The following is a 22,374-nucleotide window of genomic DNA, read 5'->3' on the forward strand; positions in this document are numbered from 1 at the left end:
TTGGAAAGCAACTAACACCCCTTCTACGTTAACAATTTGCAGAAGTACACTCAATCAAAGTTATTAGATTACAATTTAATTTAGTGTAGCAGATTTTCAGATAGAAATAATTTTTTTGAGGAGGACACTCCCCCATAGCCTTCAGTGTAAGGGTTGTAAGTTATGCCCTGGGGGCATATAAGGTTTTTATAGAAGGCGCTGTTGTAGAAACTTCAAAAAAGGCTCATTCGATTGGAAATTCAAAGGGCTAGTGCCCCTTTTTAATAGTCGAAAGTGATTGGAGGGCAACTAACCCCCCTCTCACGCCCATCTTTTCCCCAAACACATCCAATCAAAATTTTTAGAATGCTATTTTGTTCAACTTAGTTGAAAGTTTTGGAAATTAGGTGTTTGCAGATGACAACCCCCCCCCCCCCACAACCCTCAGGGTACGGATTGTAATTTTCAACCGGGGAGCAGGCAAGGTTTTTATAGAAAGCAATATCTTAAAAACAACTAAAGTGGCTCTACAGTTTGAAATTAAATGGCCTAGCGCCAGATTAATATTCAAATGTGATTGAAGGACAACTAACCCCCCTCTCATGCCCACCATTTCCCCAAACACATCCAATCAAAATTTTGAGATATCTATTTTGTTCAACGTAGTCGAAGGTTCTGGAAATTAGGTCTTTTAGGAAGATAACCCCCTCAGAGCCCTCAGTGCAAGGGTTGTAAGTTATGCCCTGGGGGCATATAAGGTTTTTAATGATAGAGTTGTAAAAACTTCAAAAGGGGCTCGTTCAATTGGAAATGGAGAGGACTAGTGCCCTTTTTTATAGTTGAAAGTGATTGGAGGGTAACTAACTCCCTCTCACGTCCACCATTCCCTCAAACACATCCAATCAAAATTTTCAGATAGCCATTTTGTTCAACGTCGTAGAAAGTTCTGGAAATTAGGTCTTTGAGGATGACAACCCCTTCCGCCCAGCCCTCAGAGCGAGGGTTGTAAGTTATCCCCTGGGGGGCATATAAGGTTTTTATTGAAAGCATTGTCGTAGAAACTTCAAAAGGGCTCATTTGATTGGGAATTGAAAGGGCTAGTGCCTTTTTTAATAGTTGAAAGCGATTGGAGAAAGACTAACGCCCCTCTCACGCCCACCATTTTCCCAGACACATCCAATCAAAATTTTCAGATAGTCATTTTGTTTAACGTAGTTGAAAGTTCTGGAAATTAGGTCTTAGAGGATGACAACAACCCTCAAAGCCCTTTGGGTAAGGGTTTTAATTTATGCCCTGGGGGCATATAAGCTGTTTATACGAAGTGTTGTCGTAGAAACTCAAAAAGGGCTCATTCGATTGGAAATCGAAAGGCCTAGTGCCCTTTTTTAATAGTCAAAAGTGATTAGAGGACTTGACATTTTTCAAACAGTTCGTGGTAACAAACTGTAATTAAGGAGCGACCCGGCTAAGTGGTAATCGAAACTCTAGAAAAGCGGAATTTTGATACCAAGAGATATATCAAAAGAACTAGATTTTAATGCTGATTTGAAATATATAAGTTTTTGAATTTTATAAGTTTCATAAAGTCTGGTTCCACCTTTCAAAATTTATGTGCCTGAGAAAATTTGGCCGATTTTCAAAAAAAGCGGAAAGACCCCCTAAAAGCTATAGAACCTTAATGAAAATCACACCATCATATTCAGCGTATCAGAGAACTCTACTGCGGAGGTTTCAAGCTCCTATCTACAAAAATGTGGAATTTTGCATTTTTTGCCAGAAGAAAGATCACGGATGCGTGTTTATTTGTTTGTTTGTTTGTTTGTTTTTGTTTTTTCCAGGGGTAATCGTATTGACCCAGTGGTCCTAGAATATCGTGAGAGGGCTCATTCGAACGGAAATTAAAAGTTCTAGTGCCCTTTTTAAGTGACCGAAAAAAATGGAGGGCAACTAGGCCTCCTCCCACGCTCATTTTTTTCCCAATGTCACCTGATCAAAATTTTCGGATTGCCATTTTGTTCAGCATGGTCGAAAATATAATAACTATGTACTTTAAGATAACTTAATCCCCCAAAGTCCCCAGGGGAAGGGCTGAAAGTCATGAACTTTACCCAATGTTAACATATAGTATTCGTTATTGGGAAGTATACAGACGTTTTCAGAGGGGATTTTTTCTGGTTATTGGGGGGGGGGAGTGGATCGGGGGTTATGTGGGAGGATCTTTCCATGAAGGAAGTTTTCATGGGAGAAGAGACATTGCTATGAAGGGGGCGCCGGATTTCCCAGCATTTTTTAAATAAAGATCAGAAATTATATATAAAATAAACAAGTTTTTTAACTGAAAGTAAGGATCAACATCAAAACTTAAAACGACAGAAAACATTACGTATATGATTGGGTTCATCTCCTAGTCAATACCTCGCTCTTTAAGCCAAAGATTATTTAGTACTTTGATAAGAGCTATTTATTCTAATTAACGGCATTTGTGATTAAGGGGTCATTTTTAAAGAATTGGAACAAAATTCGAACTTTTGAGTTAAAGAGTAAGGTATTGACTAGGGAGCGAACCCTCTAATATGCGTATTAAAAACATAGGAATATAGAGGTTCGTTACGTAAGTTAATTCGTAAGTTACGTATATTTATTACTAATAAAAACGTTCCTAAATAAAATTAAATAGGTTCGAAGAAGACATTTAACCAAATAAAAGTGAAATTAAAATTCAATATTTTTTTAATTATTCATGTACGGTGAGCCAAAATCATAACCTGTATTAATTCAAAAACGTTCAAAAATTAAATAAAAAAAAAAAATTTTTTTTTACTGAAAGTAAGGAACGACGTTAAAACTTAAAACGAACAGAAATTATTCCGTATATGAAAGGGGCTGTCCCCTCCTCAACGCCTCGCTGTGCGCTAAAGTTTGACTTTCTCACAACTCTATTTTTTTTTAAACAATAAAAAACTTTAGCTTAAAGAGCGAGGCGTTGAGGAGGGGACAACCACTTTCAAATACGGAATAATTTCTCTAAGTTTTAAGTTTTAATGCCGTTCCTTACTTTCAGTTAAAAAAACTTTTTTTTTTTTATTTAATTATAGTAAAGATCGATGTGGGTATAATGTATTATTTTTTTGTTTTTGTTGTTGTTTAGACCAGGACACTTTGTATCGAAGGAGTTGTCGCAGGAACTTCGAAAAGGGCTCATTCGATTGAAAATAGAAAGGGCTGATTCCCTTTTTAATAGTGGAAAGTAATTGGAGAGAAACTAATCCCCCTCCCACGGCCACCCTGCCATTTGGCTTTATGTTTAAAAACTAAATGTTGCCTTAAGATTAAATCAAAATGCACTGTGTTAATGCTAATTCCGAATAAGGCATCTCAGCAGTATCCCAAGAACGACTGAGGGTATTATGTTCAAACTTTCGGGGCTACTTCTGCTCTTAAAATTTAACCAAATCAAAATAGTGTAAGTGTATCCAAGGTATCAAAGAAAGTAAACAGATTTTTTTGGAAATGGTGTCAAGTTTTCCATTTCAGGTCGACTTGAGGAGGTATGATACTAAATTAAACACTACTATTTGTGTCCAGATTTTTAAGAGTGTGTATATTGTTAAAATTTGCTGAAAATTTTTCTTCAGCATACAAATAGCAGGCCAAAGTATAAATTCTTAAAAAAACGAAAAGATTTAAAGAATTATTTTCTTTTTCTCTGAAAAGACTATGTCACTATAAAACGAACAGAAATTAATTTAAAAAAAAAAAATTTCCACAAAATAAGTTTTTCAAAGAAAAGTAAAGAACTCCATTAAACCAAAAATGAGCAAAAATCAAACGAAATAATCTACCAAGCGTGAAACTACCAAAAATCAGCATCGATAAATAAACGAAACCCAAAACGAAAAGAAATTACAATAAACAACCAAGTCAAATTCAAAACGAGCAGAAATTAACATAAGTTGGGCTCAAAACCCCTATGCCTTCCCAAGGCCAGAATATAATTTGCACTTTACTGAAAAAAATACGAATGAATGTGCATTGTCAGTTTAAAATACATATACTGATATTTAGTAATCAAAATGTTAATATTATTTAATTTATTAAAGTTATAAAAGTAAAAACATTTATATTTTTTTAGTAAAGTGCAAATTTTGTTAATTTTGTTAAAAGTGCAAAGTAAAAATCTAGCAAGCCTTTTGCTTGCTAGATTTCTCTTTTGATACGGATTTGTATAATTTTCAACCCCTCCCTCTTGATCCCCAAGAATCATATCGCTCCTAGACTTTGCGTGTGTCAGACTTTTTTATATTTTAATGAAGTTGTTATCTCGAAATATTGAGCCCAGGAGGGAGGGGGCTCCTGAAACTGGGGGAAAATATGCAGGAGACATACCGGCCTTTACTAAGTTTACTTAGGAGCACATACACTAGAATAATAATGGTTGGCAATAAATCCATCACAAATACTTACTTTTTTAAACGTTGTCCGGATTTAAATACAGCTCCCTAGGTGGCAATTTGGTTGCATCTGTTGATAACAGTCAAAAACCAGAAAAGCATTTCTCATTTTCTGTACTCCTCTGTTAAACGCATCACGTAACACAGCGTCTTTTGATTTTTCACAGCCAATCTATGATTAGGGCCTGTTAGTAAGAAAAATTAAAACACCTCGTGATCTGAAACAATTAAGTTATTTCTTCCCTCCAGTAGGTAATATAAATGCTTTAATGCTGGAAAATTTATCTAGGAACCGCAGCTGTCACAATTAAATAGGTAATGAATGTTATTATTGTTCATTACAGTCCCTTTTTCAACTGTTGTTGTTAGTTTATTTGCTACCTCATTACACTTTTAGAGCAAAGCGATATTAAATATTGTAGGCTCAATCTGTCAGAAAAAATGACTATTGAAGTCCTTGGATGAAGAATACCAAGAGAGAGATATACTTATTAAACCAAAAAACAACATCAGTATTAACGGCCACCTCCAGAAGTAAAAAAAACTTGTCCAAGGGGATGGCAAAATTACAGTAAAAAATAATACAGGATTAAATAAATTATAAAACAAGTAATACAAACCTCAAATCCTAATCGGCACCACCAACCACACAACTAAATAAATTCAACTTTATTGTTAAAATCATACTCCAAGAGGCCATAATAGATTATTCAATTATTAACTTACACCCCCCCCCCCCAAAAAAAAGAACTAAAATACATACTTACTAAAAACGATTTCTTTAATTTCTCTCTTAAACAAAGAAATATCACAATTATTTTAAATACTCTGATCTAGATGGTTCCAACTACTAATCCCCCTAAGAAGCACAGAAAACATCGACCGAGTCGAAACAATCAATGGAGTATTGATCTCTCCAGAAGATCCAGTGTCATCATTGTGGATCATTGATCTCAAATTAACTAAACTGTCAATACATAACAGATTTGTACCATGTTGTAGCCTAAAAATAAAAAAAAAGGTGTGCATAACTGTCGTAGTCCAGAAGCTGGCAGTATCCGTATTCCGTCGATGACGTTCCATAACGAATCCTAGGGCTGTTGGTCAACCAATAATCGAACAGCGTTATTTTGACGTTGACTTTGTTCGGCCTCGTACAGGTTACTAAGGAAGCTCCGTATAAAATCGAGAGCTTTACCTCGGATTCCATAAACTTCATACTTTTCCAAGAGTAGACCATGGTCAACTGTATCAATAGCCTTCATTAGGTCTAGAAATATTGCACCAACCTTAAATCCTTTTTCTAAAGCCACATTAATAATACTTGTCAAAAATACCAATTCATCCTCCGTCTTCCTATTCTTCCAGAATCCAAACTGATTCATATTAAAAAGATTAAACTTCTCAATAAATCTTGTTAACCGAGAACTAAAGTATTTTTCAATAAGACGAGAAATAACTGGCAAAACTGATATTGGGAGATAATGACCAAGATCATTTCTATCACCACCTTAATAAACCGGTGTCGTTCTTGCATGTTTTGAACAATATGGAAACTTACCCTGTCGGAAGCAATCTGTAATTAATGATGTTAGAATGCTAGATATAGATAGAAAAATACATTTCAGAATTTTTAAACTCATCAAGTCACTACCAGACGAACTATTTTTCATGGCATACATGGTATCCCTTAGCTCGCCCATGGTAATCCTCTTTAGATGCAATGATAAATCAATAGAAGACGGTAAAGTGGATCCAAAACGAGGATCTTCCGGAAATGGGGAAGTTGTATCGGCTATTCTCTCTCTCTCTCTCTCTCTCTCTCTCTCTCTCTCTCTCTCTCTCTCTCTCTCTCTCTCTCTCTCTCTCTCTATATATATATATATATATATATATATATATATATATATATATATATATATATATATATATATATATACTCTCTCTCTCTCTCTCTCTCTCTCTCTCTCTCTCTCTCTCTCTCTCTCTCTCTCTCTCTTTCTCGGGATCCCTTCCTTTATATAACTTTCTCGCTAGCTATCATCAGAGACTATTACTCATTCTAAAACAGTTAAGTCAGAATGATAAAAAGGCTGTATTACTTAAAAATTGCGTAAGAACTACAGCATACACTACTACAGACTAAATAAATGTTATTAACACTCATTAAAGTCATATATTTTTCTGAAGCTATTAGAGTTACTTTATCCACCAACTCATTATAAGATCTTCATTACAAAGCGTTGGCAAATTTTAATTACTCTGTGTTTCAAACATCAGTTGTGATAAAAATATGTTATTATATGCTATTCATATTCCCGTATACAAAGTGCATCATTAATAGTCTGATTAGGGTATGTGAAGCGAAACACAGCTACTCCCACATTTGGCTAGTGGTAGCTATAAGTTAGCGCGTGTTATTACAGCGGTAAGTGGGTTATCTATGGTCCAGGAAAAACTACCATAAGTGGTTCGTTGCTTTTTTGTTGTTGTTAGTATTATTATTAGATTTTAATTTATTCTTCTATTTTCATTTTTTGTTTTGTTATTACTTTATAGTTTTTATTATTGTTTGTTTCAAATATCATTTGTGCTAATTCATATTATTATGTGCTATTCATATCCAGTATACAAAGTGGATCATTAAAAGTTCTAAGCTAATCCCTCCAGCGTGTATAACTCACCCCCCTCAGATAGTTCCCCCGGGAAAATTACCCTCCTGGAAAATTCCTCCCACTAGTAAAATTGAGCAGCCAAAAGGAAAGTATAACAAATAAAATCATGATGAAAAGAAGGGAATTTGGAATATTTTACCTATATTCTAAAATATAGGTAGGATATATGGAGGAGAATATCCTATAGTATTTTTGAATTTGTATTTCTTTTAATTCTTTTTCTTTGTATTTTTGGAAGTTGAGTTATCATAGCGGGGAATTTAAAGTTTAAAGATTTGAAATAAGAAATTAGTTGCATCTGTCAAAGGATTATCCCTTTGATGGAAGTGCACAGACATACAGGCTGGGACTAACAAGTACGAGTAAATACTTCCTGTGGACCATGTCTGATACTGACATCTATAATGTTTCATACCAGTTCAACCCTTGCGATCGGAAGCGCGTCCACTAGGCGTACACAAAAAGGTTTCCCCGTGTGTAGTACCTTTAAGATTGGTACTACTCCCCGTGTGTTGTACCCGTGTGGAGTACCTTTTTTTTTCTTTTTTTTGACAGGGCTCATCATTTCAAATTAGGAAGCAAATTATTTTCTTTATCATTTATCTTAACCCTGCTAAGATAATTAATCTCAAGTCCCCAAAAACACGTAAAAATTAAAAGAAATATAAAAATAAATCCTAAGATATTCTAAACCATATATTCTACCTTTATTTTGGAATATGGGTAGAATGTTCCAATCCCCTTTTTCCATTCTTATTATTTGTCTTGCTTTTCCTTTGGCTGCTCAATTTTCCATGTGGAGAGAATTTTTCGGTGGGGCAATTGTCTGTGGGGAGAATTTTCCGAAAGGAATTGTCTAAGGTGGGAGTTGTCGGGGAAGGAGTCAGTCAGACACCATCACGAATAGTCTGAATAGGATATGCGAAGCTAAAAACAGTTGCTCCCTACCCCCTGATGAGGAGGTAAATGTAAGTTTGGAAGTTTTATTATAGTAGCCTAATAATTGAATATCCATGGCCTATTAAAAAACTCTTGTAAAGCGTTACTTTTATTATTATTGTCGTCATTCTTAGAATCCCAGGGGTACTACTCCAGACTAATGAATATAATACAGGGGTTCAGCTTTTCAAATTCTTTCCCATAAAATTTGATGGTGACCTAGGACCGGATTGACAATATGCATGATGATTGACATATGACATTATGATTGACAAAATTGATATTATGCATGTGTAAAATACGTAATGTGACTAACTCCATGCTGAATATGCCTCCCCCACCCCACAAAAATAAACTTATTTGGTATGGCACCTCTACAAACGAAACAAAATAAAATCTGACTTACTCCTCTCGATTCCTATTCCAGCTACGCAAAAAGTGGTTGATGTATTTATTGGGTTGCTGGATTTTGACGAAATGATGAACTGGAAAGTCAGACTTTATTCTAGTGTAGTAATGATTTAAATTACATTGTTTAAGTCAAGGTACATTATTTAAATAAGAAGAGCTGACGTGAGTGCTGTCAAAATTGATCAATACCGGTAAAAGGCTATAGTAGTGCTCGGGAAATTTTATAATAATTTATTATACATTTTTGGTATAACCTGTATCGAATTTTGTATTGTTCCTGATAAAACTATACCCCGTCCAAAGACTCTGCCCTACTCTCTCTCCGGCTTCCGCCACTTTTGCTTCTACCACCTGCTACTAAAGCATATTGCTATTAAATAAATGTGGCTCTGTATGGGATCGAACCGGATTTCTTTTGCATATAGAATAAGCGAGACAACTACTCCGCTGTAAACCATGTAAATATGCCTCCTATAGATTAAGATTCAAGTATGAAAATGCTCAAATTTGTGCCCTAGTTGCAGCCTATTTGGTCTGTTAGCGCAGGAATGCATAGCATTAGTAGGGCCATTTTTTGTGTGGGGGGGGGGGGGGGTATTCCCCCTAATTAAGTCTTGCCTATGCACCCCCTAGACTTCGAAAAATACCTTTTTGGGTATTTTCGTTGAAAATTCCCTTTTTTGATATTTTGGTATAAAATTAAAATAAAAAAATTGCCCCACCCCCTCCCTTAACTTTTCGTGAATTGATGCCTCTCCATGGTTGTCCATGTGATATTAAACGGTAGCAGTTATCTTTAAAATAAAATTCGCTCGAGTTCCATGTCTTGTTATTGGTCCATGAGTCAATTGTGAGGTAATTCGTACTTTGGTGTAAATGATTAAAATACACACTTTTCTCTATTAAATAAGGAGAGCCATATGAAGAATAAATCAAAACCGCATGGTACTAGATACGGTAAATGCATGAATTGAGCATCAATCAATCAATCAATTTATTAATACTAAAAACAAAACAATTACAAACTTAAATTTTATACACGCCCAAGAAGCTCAGCTTGTAAAGGGCCAACAAAACAAATAAGACACGATTATAAAGCACATAAAAAAAAAACAGAAAAAGAAACATACTTAAAAAAAAAAGACATTTATGAAAATAGGAGAATGAACAGGAAACTTCACAAATAACTGAAAAAAAAATATATAAACGAAGAAGAGATTGAAAATTAGGATTAAATAAAAAAAAAGAAAAAAAAATATTGAATGAAAAAAAAGACATAAATTTGGATAGAATGCAAAAAAAAGAAGAAGAAAAAAAGGGGGGGAATACTATACTGGAAATACCCAGTGAGAAACTGCCTTTGCAGAAAGAGGTAGAGGGACATCAGGAGGGATGGACTTAAATAGGACTTAATAGGACTTAAATTTATTTTGCGACTTAATACTCTTTAAATAGGACCTACTTAGCCAGGGGCGTAATTCGGGGGAATTGGGGCCTATATTATTTGATATTTTACGTTTTCTGGATCCCTCCCGAAAAAAATTTATCATTCCTCTCCAAGAATAAAGTCATGTGTATATGCTTATTTTAAGCTAGTCGATATTGCACAAATTTCGAGGTATTCGAAACGTCACAAATAAAATGGTATCAAATGAACAAAATAAAATTTGAAGAATGATAGTATTTTTTAGGGAAATGAACATTCAAATTATAGTTTGACATGCTATATATTACAAAAATATTGGTTTCACTGCCCCTCCCCCTCCACAAGACGTCGGGAGCCCCTAGGTCAGTGGCCTTTTTGTGTTATTGATAAATCTGGCCCTAGTCGTAGATTAATGAACATAATATATGGCTTTATCAAACTCGACCAAACTAAACAAAGGATACGTGGCGTTTGTTGCCAACAGTTTTTATGTTTACCAATAGTGGCAAAGTGGGTAGAGTCCAGCAATGTCCCATCATCAAAACGGCAGAATTTTGAAGGGTAAACTCGATGTTAAGATTAAAAACCGTGTGCTACAGCTATAACTTCATTAGTCTGTTGTCCATGGCTTACAGCAAGTAAATATTTCAATAAAGCTTCTCATCGATGACGCTTTTAATCGCAGGTTCGTGGATTCGAGCCCCAAGCTCAACATTTTTATTCCCAGTTGCAGGGCTGCCAGAAGGTCCCTAAACAGCTCTCAATTCTCTTTTTGCAAGGTTAAGCCATGTCAGCACTTCAGCTAAGAAGTCCTTTTAGTATATTAGTGACCATTAGTGTTCTGACGACTGCAGAATAATTTCAAGGCTACAGCGTCCAAATCTTCTTGATAATGTTGGACAAAGAGCTTTGGTGTCCTTGGCCTCTAGAGTCTATTAAACTTTTGTGTTTTTTTGTATTCTCTTTTTAGATATATATCCTCGGAGATTCGACATTTTTTCTAAGCTCACTCTTAATGCACTAATAAGTTCACCAGAGTAGCCATTGATGTCAAACCTTTGTGTACCTAATCCTTATGTCATTGTTCCATTGGTAACTGCAACCTAGTAAAGAGCAATCCTCGGGCCATAGTACCCGAAAGTTTGAAAAAATTAATGCTAAAAGAAATCCAAGAGAAAGTCCTATTGGTTTTCACTTTTAACTCAACATTAATTTGTAGTCTCAACATTTTTCTTTCAGAATTAAAAAAAAAAAAAAAAAAAAAAAAAACATGCATGAAACTTTTTTAAAATGGCCTTAGATCGAGAAGCACACCGCTGGAATCGCCTTGTTCAAAAAATCTTCATTAGAGGTTTATAGCCGCCTCTCCAAAACCGTAAAACTGACAGTATCGCTATGTCTCCATTTTTCACCCTCATGCCTTGAGGTAGCATTATATTGCTAAACTTATGTAATGCCTCATGGCATATTGCTCGAGGCGTTGACTAGGAAGTGCCAAGTTTCGAGTTCAGGTCTCGCACTCGAACTTTTTTTCCAAATGTTGTCAAACCAAGTAGAACATATGCAGGCTACTTTCTTCAGCAGTAAAGTACTCTCCCCATCATCAATCAAAATAACGACTGTGAAATAGTAATTCTGTTTCAACTTACGAAAGTTATTTCGAGAACCAGAGAGAGCTTAAAAAAAAGAATGAAGAAGAACAATGGAAGCTCGAAAAAAAAACGATTACAAGAGGCTCTTGAAAAATCATTACAAAAAAAAATAAACCGATGGGTACAAGGAGCAAGCTATTGACAAGATGATTTAAGAAGCCAGAAATCGGCTTAAAATGGGCATAGAGAAGAAAGACCTAATTGTAATTCAGCTTGCCCAGTGTTGCCCAAACAATGTTGGATGGGTCACTTTGGTTGCACATGGAACAAAAAAAAGGAATTAGTAGCTGTTGAAAGTACTCGGGTGCTTATATGCAGAATTATCTGTTGAAGGTAGCTGTTGAAAATACTGGTGAAAGTACTCGGGTACTTATATGCAGAATTAGCTGTTGAAAGTACTCGGGTACTTGTATGCAGAATTAGCTGTTGCCAAGTACTGGTGAAAGTACTCGGGTACTTATATGCAGAATTAGCTGTTGAAAGTACTCGGGTACTTGTATGCAGAATTAGCTGTTGAAAGTACTCGGGTACTTATATGCAGAATTAGCTGTTGAAAATACTCGGGTACTTACATGCAGAATTAAAGGCAGTTGCTAATAACTGCACTTTTGAAGGGCTAAAGAAAGCAAAGGCAATAAAAAAACAGCAAAAAAACTAACAAGTGATTTTGAAATGAACCGGTCTTTCGATGGATTTTCTGGGCCATTAATCAAAGTAGATACTCACGTACTTTTCAAATTTCGCTACCTTCACAGTTGAAAATCAAGAGAAAAAGACACCACGGGAGATCCATATGGAAGGTCAAGGGGTTGGATCATCTTGATATTATCCATGTCTTTCCAGAAGATGACGCTAAATTGTCGACCGTCCTGCTCTCAAATTTAAGAGATCGGTTTGAATATCGAGTATGCTGTTGATTCTGTCATTTATATGATAAATAACAGCTATACCAGATTCCTATTGGTCCTTTTTTCGGTTTCAGGAAAGTCCCTTTTTCCACGAAAATATGTCCTGAATGTCCCTATTTTTGACTCCTTGAACCTGTGGTAGCCCTGCAATTGGTAAAAGTTGTAAGTATTGAGAATGTATTCTCTTTTGGGTTAAAGTTGCATTTGTGGAGTCAGAAATTAGTATTAGACTTTTTCACGCATGTAGAATGTATAAACTTGATTAGTTGGGGGGGGGGGGTCCTCCTCTTAAATGAGTGTTTCCACAGACGCATTTTTGATAGGTCTACTCAATGTTGTCTCGCGTTTGCGGGGTCCAGTTGAAATTTGGATGGAATGTTTTGCTGGGGAGGGGGGGGGGGGGGCAAGGCGAAATAGAATTTTCTGCTTGTAGGATAGCAAAATGTTTTTCTCTTATCCATGCAAAAGAGTATAAGGCTACATATTTTTTTTTGTTATGCCTATCGTCCAGTTCAACATCCCCCTAAATATCTCCTAAAAGTTTCACCTAATTACCCTTAACTTCAGTAGAAGTAGTAGTCATGGCATTCGTAATAATAACAATAGTGGTAACATGCATATAGTTCCTTTTGGTTAGTTCAACGTTTCCCTCGATATATCCTGAAAGTTCAACTTATTACTCGAAGCTGTTTATGTTTTACTGTTAGTGAGAAATAGTATGAAAGTTAGACAATTTTAATAGTTGAAGAGGACTCCGAGAAAGTTCCTAGTTCAACTTTACAATCCAAAAAAAAAATCCAAAAGGAACAGAGGCCCGTTAACTGAGAGAAAAAAAATTAACACTACATATTAATCATTTGCAGGCTACTGAACTAGGCCTAGACAAAAATAAATGAGAAGTACTGCTCACGCGAATGCTCAGATGAAGACAACCGATCTCAACATCACCTAACATCAACAACAAATCTAACTTTGTCAGTGACATCAAGAACCAACGCTAAATCATAAAAAAATTGTACTCCATTAAATATCCAATTTAAAATACATTATATATAAATTTTACAATCAACTATTCTTCTTCAACAAAAACTACTTTTTGTCCTATAAAAAAGCAACAAAAAAACTAAAGAGCTGCTTTTCTTTAAGGCATTAAAGCTAATTGGTTTATTTTGTTCTATTTACGAGCGTATTTTTATTTTTCCAGATGTTTAAAGTCACAAACACATTCTATTTCAATTTTAGGCCGCAAATCCGGTAAAGGATGCTTTATTTACGAGGCGGGAGTGAAAGATCGACCGGTCAATAAAGAAGCTGTAAATATACTGAAGAAATATTCCCTAACACCTAAAGGATTCCAATCAGACTCGGATATTCAACTCCGATTAGTTAGCCGATTTGTGAATGAAGCTATCATGTGCCTTCAAGAAGGAATTTTGGCTAATCCCGTACGTACTCTCTCTTTTTAAGCTTTCTCTCACAACTTCTAAACTTCAAGAATTTTGAAAATATTGTGCTGTTTTTGTGAAATGCTAAATCAAACCTTTAAAAGTTCTAAGTTTCTTTTAATGTCAAAAAGTCCATTCTTCTCGATACCCCCCTTCTTCTTAATATAAATTGATTGCCCCACCTAGACACCCTGAACATCTAATAAATCTCACATTTTTTACTATTATAATCGCTTAGCTTTTTTTTATCTCAGTATAATAATAAAAAATGTAACAAATGTATTGATTATAATCAGTCTAACAAAATCCGGTTTTAAAAATTACACATAGGTGTTATTTGTTGCGATATACTGAGAAAATTGAATTGTGTAAGCCACCATATATGGTAAACACTTCGTACATAGATCCGTGCTTCCACCCACTGAGGAGAAAGTGTCACCTGCTTCGTCCATATTTCAAGTAACAAATGTCATATTAGGGAGTATCAGGGGGCGCTAGTGAGGTTAAGTCCCCCCCCCCCTTCCAAAAGGTTGCCTATGTCTAAGAATGTCGTATTTGCTACAGAAAAATTTCAGATTTTGAAAATTTCTTTATCTTTTTTATTTTGAAAAGACTGTGCCTTGGTAACTTTAAAATGGTTATTTGAGTAATTGTGGCCTTAATTACCTGTTTAGGGTGCTGAGTAAATTCAAGTAATACTCCCTCCCCCTTCTTCAATGAAACCACCTTTGGTCTCACCCCCTGAATTACCAAAAAACGCAGGTTTTAGCCGTCATTCATCCTTCCGAAGAATTAACGCTGCGTCCTGACCGAATTTCAAGAAGAAAATTACTTTATAATTTACGTAATATACACATCTAAATGTAATTCCTCCCCATGATTTCTATATTGTTCTTAGTTATATTAATTACGATTTTTTGTAATTTAAATTCCTTTCTGTATTATAATTCCTTAAATTCAATCATAGTTTTTCTGCCCACTTTGGAGAAAATTTCACCTGCTGCATGCGTGTCTAAAGTAGCACTTGTAGTATTAGCACGTGTCAAGGGCTCTAGCGAGTTGAGCCCCCCCCCCCGCCTCCCGAAGGGTAGCCTGTGTCGTAAGAATAGTTCCTAAATGCTACAGAAATATTATATTTTCAAAACTGTCCATTTCGATTTCGACAAAAGAATCGTTGAAGAATTGCACATTGGCAACGTTACAATGCTTATTTGAGTGAATTTGGCTTTGATTGCCTCTTTTTAGGGAACTGTTATGCACTTCAATTATGTATATATTTTTGTGAAGAGGAGAAACCTTTTTGCCCCCTTCTCTCCAACACAAAATCAAAAACTACCTTAACCCCCCTCTCCCGTAAAAACAGACCTTATCTGGAATTTTCAAGTCGATCTCTCAGCCGTGAGGTAAAACAGGGTAGGTTCATGAAACCAAGTATAAAGTTCATCGCTAACTAAATGAAAGCTATTGACTGTATATGAAAAATACTTGCTTGGTTTCAGGCTCCAGTTACAACAAAAAGCTGTTATGTATACATTTTTATGAGGAGGAGAAAATAATTCCCCCCCCCCCGCTTCTCCCCAACACAAAATCAAAAGTTGCCTTACCCCCTTCCCCCGTAAAAACAAACTTTTTTCTGGAATTTTCAGGTTGATCTCTCAGCCCTAAGATAAAACAGGGTAGGCTCATCAAAGTACGCATAAAATTTATTACTGTTAAAATGAACGATACTGTGTCTATATAAGAGAAATATTTCCTGGGCTTCAGGTTCCAGATACCTATTGTGTAACACCTGATTGTTTTAAGAGACGAATATTTGTGATTGGCTGATAGTTTATTTTTGGCTGGGATTTTGGCTGTGATTGGCTGGTTGTTTATTTTCGGCTGGCATTTTAGCTGTGATTGGCTGATGGTTTTTCTTACAGTTGGAAGGTGATGTTGGAGCCGTTTTTGGTCTTGGTTTCCCCCCTTTCACTGGTGGACCTTTCAGATTTATTGATGCATACGGTGCTGATAAATTCGTTGCCAAGATGCGTCTGTATGAGTCGGCGTACGGCCCTGCATTTACCCCTTGTCAACTGTTGCTCGACCACGCAAAAGATTCCTCTAAGAGATTCTATCCTAGGAAATAAGAAATTGAATTGAAATTTTTTTGTAATATTATAATAGGTAAATATTTTTTGTTTATTAATTTGTTTGTGACATTAAAAGGAAGAGCTATAGTTCATCAATTTTGGTATCTTGTAGAATTATACTAATGTGGGTTATGCCTCCTATAATAGCTTTTGGTGTTTTTTTTTTAATTTGTAGCCCCTCCTCCTTTTTTTAATTAATTTTCAAGAACTCCTCCAATGAGGAGTTTTTGATATTTAAGTTGTTTTTCGAAAAATGAAAAAAAATTAACAACAGCAAAAACAGAGACATGAGAAGAAATTATTTGCAAGAAAAAAATGTCCAACTTGTGTCTCTCGTCAAACTACTATTCAATGAATAAATCGACGCTCCAACACTTAATCAACTATCAAAAGATAAAAAGAAAATAGGTGAAAACTATACAAAAGACTAGAAATAGTTAAAGAATAGAAAAGCAACAAAAGGGAGCGCAAAAGTGAAGTTAAGTAAAACAAAGTGTAGAAGAAAATGGTAATAAAAAGTGACATCTTCTGCATCAGGAATTTGATTAAAAATCGATTACAGTGACATTATCGATATCGAAAAAATCTTTATAGATTCTTGATCAGTTGTGCCGCAACGCTGGTCATTCAAAGAAAACCAGAAAATTAAATAATATACGATCTTTTTATGTTGGTTTGAAAGCTGTATTTGTGTGCAGCTTTAATACAACTGTAAGCTGCATTTCTATATTGCTGAATTTCTGTTACCTGTGACATTATATTACAGATTTTAGGTGTAGATTATGACGATATTCCCTCTGGGAGTTTTCGGTATGTTATGTTTATACGCTTTTAATGATTCTACCAAAGAGCATGGGTAACTTATAAAAGAATTGGCGCTAGTGTCGACAAGAAAACTATCAACCCCATCTAGCATTTGGCGACACTTGGCATTTCTTTCAGTTTAATATTAAGGATAATTAATTTAATTAGTGTAAAGTTACCCATACTCTTTGGTTTTGACGAAAATGGCTATTGGATAGCTAAGGTTCAGCTTCATTCATTTATCGAATTATGTTTTTGGTATTTCCTTTTTTTTTTTTTTTTTTTTTTTATTGTTTGATGCTTTGTACGCTTCTTTCCATCACAAAATGCTTCTTTTTAGTTTTCAATTTAGAATATAATAAATTAACATTTAACAAATAACAATGCAATTAACATTAATATACAATACAATACAATTAACATAAGAAAACGTACTTCCTTGCTACCTATAGTGGGCCAAGCTGGTGAAGTTTTTTTGGGTTAAGCTTTACTGTCATAAATGATAACAGGGTCAACAAGAGAATTAGACAACTTAGCAGGAAATTCCTCTTAGCAAGAGGACTTAGCATTTACCGAATTGTATGTGTTTGTGTATCATGTATCATCATTAGTTTTAAAAAACACCCTTCCCTACTATCCATTCTTGAACTTTTGAATTCAATTCATGGATTATTTTTTAACCTGGATCTTCAGGGTAGGGTAAAGAGCAATATCAAAACAAAAAAGCGCATAAATACTGCCTTCGACTGGTTTACGAGCTTAGCCTTTGAGGCGAATCTTATTTATTTTTTATCTTGAACATTTTGATTTTTTTTTAACTTAGATTTTTTGGAGGGGGGGGGGCTTAGAATTTTTTTTTCATATACACACAGACAGACATAAAAAAAACGCATAGATGCACGGACAGGCAAAAAAGACACAGACAGATGGACAAAAAGACACATAGACACACGGACTGACGGACAAAAAAACACAAAGACAGACACACAAACACACGGTCAGAGAGAAAAAAGACACATAGACACACAAAAAGACACACAGACAGAGGGAGCAAAAAGACACACAGACAGACGCACAAGAAGACACAGAAAGACAAAAGAGACACATCGACACACAAACAGACATATAAAAAGACACACAGACAGACAGAAAAAGACACATAGAAAGATGGACAAAAGACACACAGACATGCAAAAAAGACACATAGACACACAGACAGATGGACAAAAAGACACATAGACGCAATGACTGACGGACAAACAGACACAAAGACAGACACACAAACACACAGTCAGAGAGAAAAAAGACACAGTAACACGAACAGACAGACACAAAGACACACAGACGGAGACACAAACACACAGACAGATTAACAAAAAGACAAACAGACAGATAGAAAAAAGACATGGTGACACACAGGCAGACGGACAGACACACACAAAAACACATAGACAACCAGACAGAAAAATGACACAGTAGAGTAAAGAGCAATGTCAAAACAAAAAAGCGCATAAATAGTGCCTTGGACTAGTTTACGAGCTGAGCCTTTGAGGCGAATCTTATTTATTTTTGATCTTGAACATTTTGATTTTTTTAACTTAGATTTTTTTAGGGGGGGGGGGGGGCTTAGAATTTTTTTTTCATAGACGCACAGACAGACATAAAAAAACGCATAGATGCACAGACAGGCAAAAAAGACACACAGACAGATGGACAAAAAGACACATTTACACACGGACTGACGGACAAAAAAACACAAAGACAGACACATAAACACACGGTCAGAGAGAAAAAAGACACACAGACAGTGGGAGCAAAAAGACCCATAGACACAGAAAGACAAAAGAGACACATCGACACACAAACAGACATATAAAAAGACACACAGACAGACAGAAAAAGACACATAGAAAGATGGACAAAAGACACATAGACACACAGACATGCAAAAAAGACACATAGACACACAGACAGATTGACAAAAAGACACATAGACGCAAGGACTGACGGACAAACAGACACAAAGACAGACACACAAACACACAGTCAGAGAGAAAAAAGACACAGTAACACGAACAGACAGGCACAGAGACACACAGACGGAGACACAAACACACAGACAGATTAACAAAAAGACAAACAGACAGATAGAAAAAAGACATGGTGACACACAGGCAGACGGACAGACACACAAAAAAACACATAGACACCCAGACAGAAAAATGACACATAGACATACAGACAGTGGGAGCAAAAACACAAACCGAAAGACGCACAAAAATACATAGACAGACAAAAATGACGCATAGACGTAAATACAGGCATATAAAAACACAGACAGACAGAAAAAAGACACAGAAAGATGGACAAAAAGACACACATACAGATGGACAAAAAGATACATTGACACACAGACAGATGGACAAAAAGACACATTGACACAAGGACTGGCGGACAAACAGACACACAAACACACAGTCAGAGAGAAAAAAGACACAGTCACACGAACAGACAGACACACAAACACACAGACAGATAGAAAAAAGACATAGTGACACTTAGGCAGACGGACAGACACACACAAAAAACACATAGACCCCCAGACAGAAAAATGACACATAGACATACAGAGAGGGAGTAAAAACACAAACAGAAAGACGCACAAAAACACACAGTCACACAGACAGACAAAAAAGATGCATAGACGCGCATACAGGCATATAAAAACACACAGAAAGATGGACAAAAAGACAGGCAAAAAAGACACATAGACACACAGACAGATAGACAAAAAGACACATAGACACTCGGACTGACGGACAAACAGACACACAAACACACGGTCAGAGAGAAAAAAGACACATAGACACACGGACAGACAAAAAAGACACATAGACACACAGACAGATGGACAAAAAGACACCTAGACCCACGGCCTGACGGACAAACAGACACAAAGACAGACACACAAACACATAGTCAGAGAGAAAAAAAACATATAGTAACACGAACAGACAGACAGGCCTTTGTGATTAAGAGGTTATTTTTAAAGAATTGGAACAAAATTCGAACTTTAGTGTAAAGAGCGAGGTATTGACTAGGGGGTGAACCCCCTAATATGCGTATTAAAAACATATGAATGTAAAAGTTTGCTATGTTAGTTAATTCGTAAGTTACGTATATTTATTACTAATAAAAACGTTCGTAAATAAAATTAAACAACGTTCAAGAAAGCCATTTAACCAAAAAAAAGTAAAATGAATGCGCAAATTTGGTTCTAACTCTTCATGTACGGTGAGCCAAAATCAAAATCTGCATTAATTCAAAAAACTTCAAAAATTAAATAATAAAAACAACTTTTTTTTACTGAAAGTAAGGAGCGACATTAAAATGTGAAACCAACAGAAATTGTTCTGTATATGAAAGGGGCTGTCCCCTCCTCAACGCCTCGCTTTTTACGCTAAAGTTAGACTCTTTCTCACAACTCTGTTTTTAAAACAATGAAAATTTTTAGCGTAAAGAGCGACGTTGAGGAGGGGACAGCCCCTTTCATATACGGAATAATTTCAGTTCGTTTTAAGTTTTAATGTCGCTCCTTCTTTCAGTTAAAAAACTTGTTTTTTTATTTTTTAAAATAAAAGGACCTCCATATGCAACTATGGTGTTTTTGGCAAATTAAAAAAAAAGGAAACGTGAGTGAAATAGAAGCAAAAAAATGGCTTGAATCAAGTTGCATATGAAGTTGTGGCTTTTCTTTGAAGATCTAGTAATCTTTTGCAATCAACTGATTTTTAATATTTAAATGTTTACGGACTAAAAGGATTTTCGAAATTCAACTAATTATTTCTGTTTATTTATTTTCACGATTCAGCTTGATAACACTGGCGAAATTGTGGTATTGCATTAAAAACTTCATCTTGAGACAACCAGAAGAAAAATCCTATTAAATGGTGGTTTTTGGGTATGAATAGGCCTGAGTTGGGAACAGGTGTCAAAAAATGTTTTCATTTGATGTCCTTGGTGCTCGACTGCGCTTTAAATGCATAAGAAAAGATAATTGTGTTTTTTCTTTTAATTTGTGTATACATGTTATTTCAAGCTCATAGTATCAAATGTATAATCTTACTTAAAGAAGAACTAAAAATGTTGAAACCGGAGATGGAAACCTTTTAACTAACTGGTTTCATATTTTTAATCAACGTTCCTGAGGTAGCTTTTTGCAACCTCAAATGACGGACAGGTGAAAGATAAATGGAACATTGTTCCAATGTTTTGATGCTAGCTTAGATATTAGGTAACAGTTTTTGTGATATCATCTTCTTCTTGGACATGTAACTGATGGTAAATGATGTGAAGGTTGGTTTACATCAGTGACAATAAAAAGTAGCGCATTAGTATGTTGATGCGAATAAAATCAGTGGTTTTAATATCTGGTCGAAAGTAGTATGTTTTTATACATGTATATAAGTTATCTTGAAATAATTTCAGTAAACATAGTTGTTTTTTTGGAGGGAGGGGGTTCAAGGTTTGGGGCTACTGTTAGTTGATACCATAATTGGTAGTGCTTTATTTCCACCTCAAGGGACAGACAAGTGAAAGATAAGCAGACCTTTGTATTGAAAATAATTTGTAAATAATTTCTTAGATCACACTGCTTTTCCATTTACGAAAAATTAAGCAGGAAAAAACGGGTTTAATTTCAACAAAACAATGAAACAAAAAATAGATAAAAACAAAATAACACTTTAATTAGAAAATATTCCGAATATTTCGGCCCCACGTCCGGGAGTCTTTCTCAACGGGAAAAAAACGAAAAGAACGAAAAAACAAAAAAAAATTGTTTAAAAAAAAAACACACATGGAAAAAAACACGACAAATGAACATACGAAGAAGAAGAAAAAATAAATAAATAAGAACAACTCACGTTATAAACAACTTCCAGCACTGACGTTATAACACAAGAATAAAACCAAAGCGAATGTCTATAGTGAAAACAACGGGTCTCTCTCCTCTAAGCATTTAGTCGATAAATGGGAATCTATTAAAAGTGAAGACTATATTTACTTGAACAAACAAAAATGGTCACCTAACCCCAGGTCCATCACCCCTAACTAAATCTCCCAGGTTAATCAACCAATTCATGAATTATAAATTGAATGGATTTTTTGTTTGCTAATTTAGCTGCAGTCCCTTGATTTTTCCCAGCTTTGACTCATTCTGACCTTGTTCGCAAGGTTATCACTTGTTTCATGATAATTATGTAAATTACCACTGGTTGAATATTTTACCTGCTCCTTAATTAAACTAGTATAAATTGAATTTATCTTTTCCCTTCATCTCTATTGATACTAAAACCCCCATAGATAATCTTTTTTATTTCTATAATTTCTCTGAAACTTTGCAAAAGTCCTTCAGACGTATCTACAATTTTTGTCTCATCAATTAAAATACTGTGATGAGGAAAATTAAATTCGTGATCTGCTACAGCTCATTCAAGTGTTTCCAGTTTTTGATTATGTTTTAGTGAGCAATCTATGGAATTTTCGGGTTG

General features: G+C 35.3%; 1 protein-coding gene across 3 annotated transcripts in view; it reads left to right on the forward strand.

Moving 5' to 3' along the window:
- Mtpalpha (monolysocardiolipin acyltransferase Mtpalpha) overlaps nt 1–22,374 on the forward strand; it is a 152,760-nt gene that overhangs the window by 83,843 nt on the left and 46,543 nt on the right. For 2 of the 3 annotated variants that reach the window (XM_089098485.1, XM_089098487.1), the window contains 2 exons: nt 13,684–13,886; nt 15,809–16,052. In XM_089098485.1, the coding sequence (XP_088954611.1) occupies nt 13,684–13,886; nt 15,809–16,015 (410 nt within the window). In that variant the 3' untranslated portion in view covers nt 16,016–16,052. Of the gene's footprint in view, nt 1–13,683; nt 13,887–15,808; nt 16,115–22,374 lie in introns of those variants that run through there. The other variant, XM_089098486.1, reaches the window with a different exon arrangement.

This window comes from Artemia sp. Qi Xiang Cuo, chromosome 12, assembly GCF_049724085.1.
Source record: "Artemia sp. Qi Xiang Cuo chromosome 12, ASM4972408v1, whole genome shotgun sequence".
Classification (NCBI taxonomy): Eukaryota; Metazoa; Arthropoda; class Branchiopoda; order Anostraca; family Artemiidae; genus Artemia; species Artemia sp. Qi Xiang Cuo.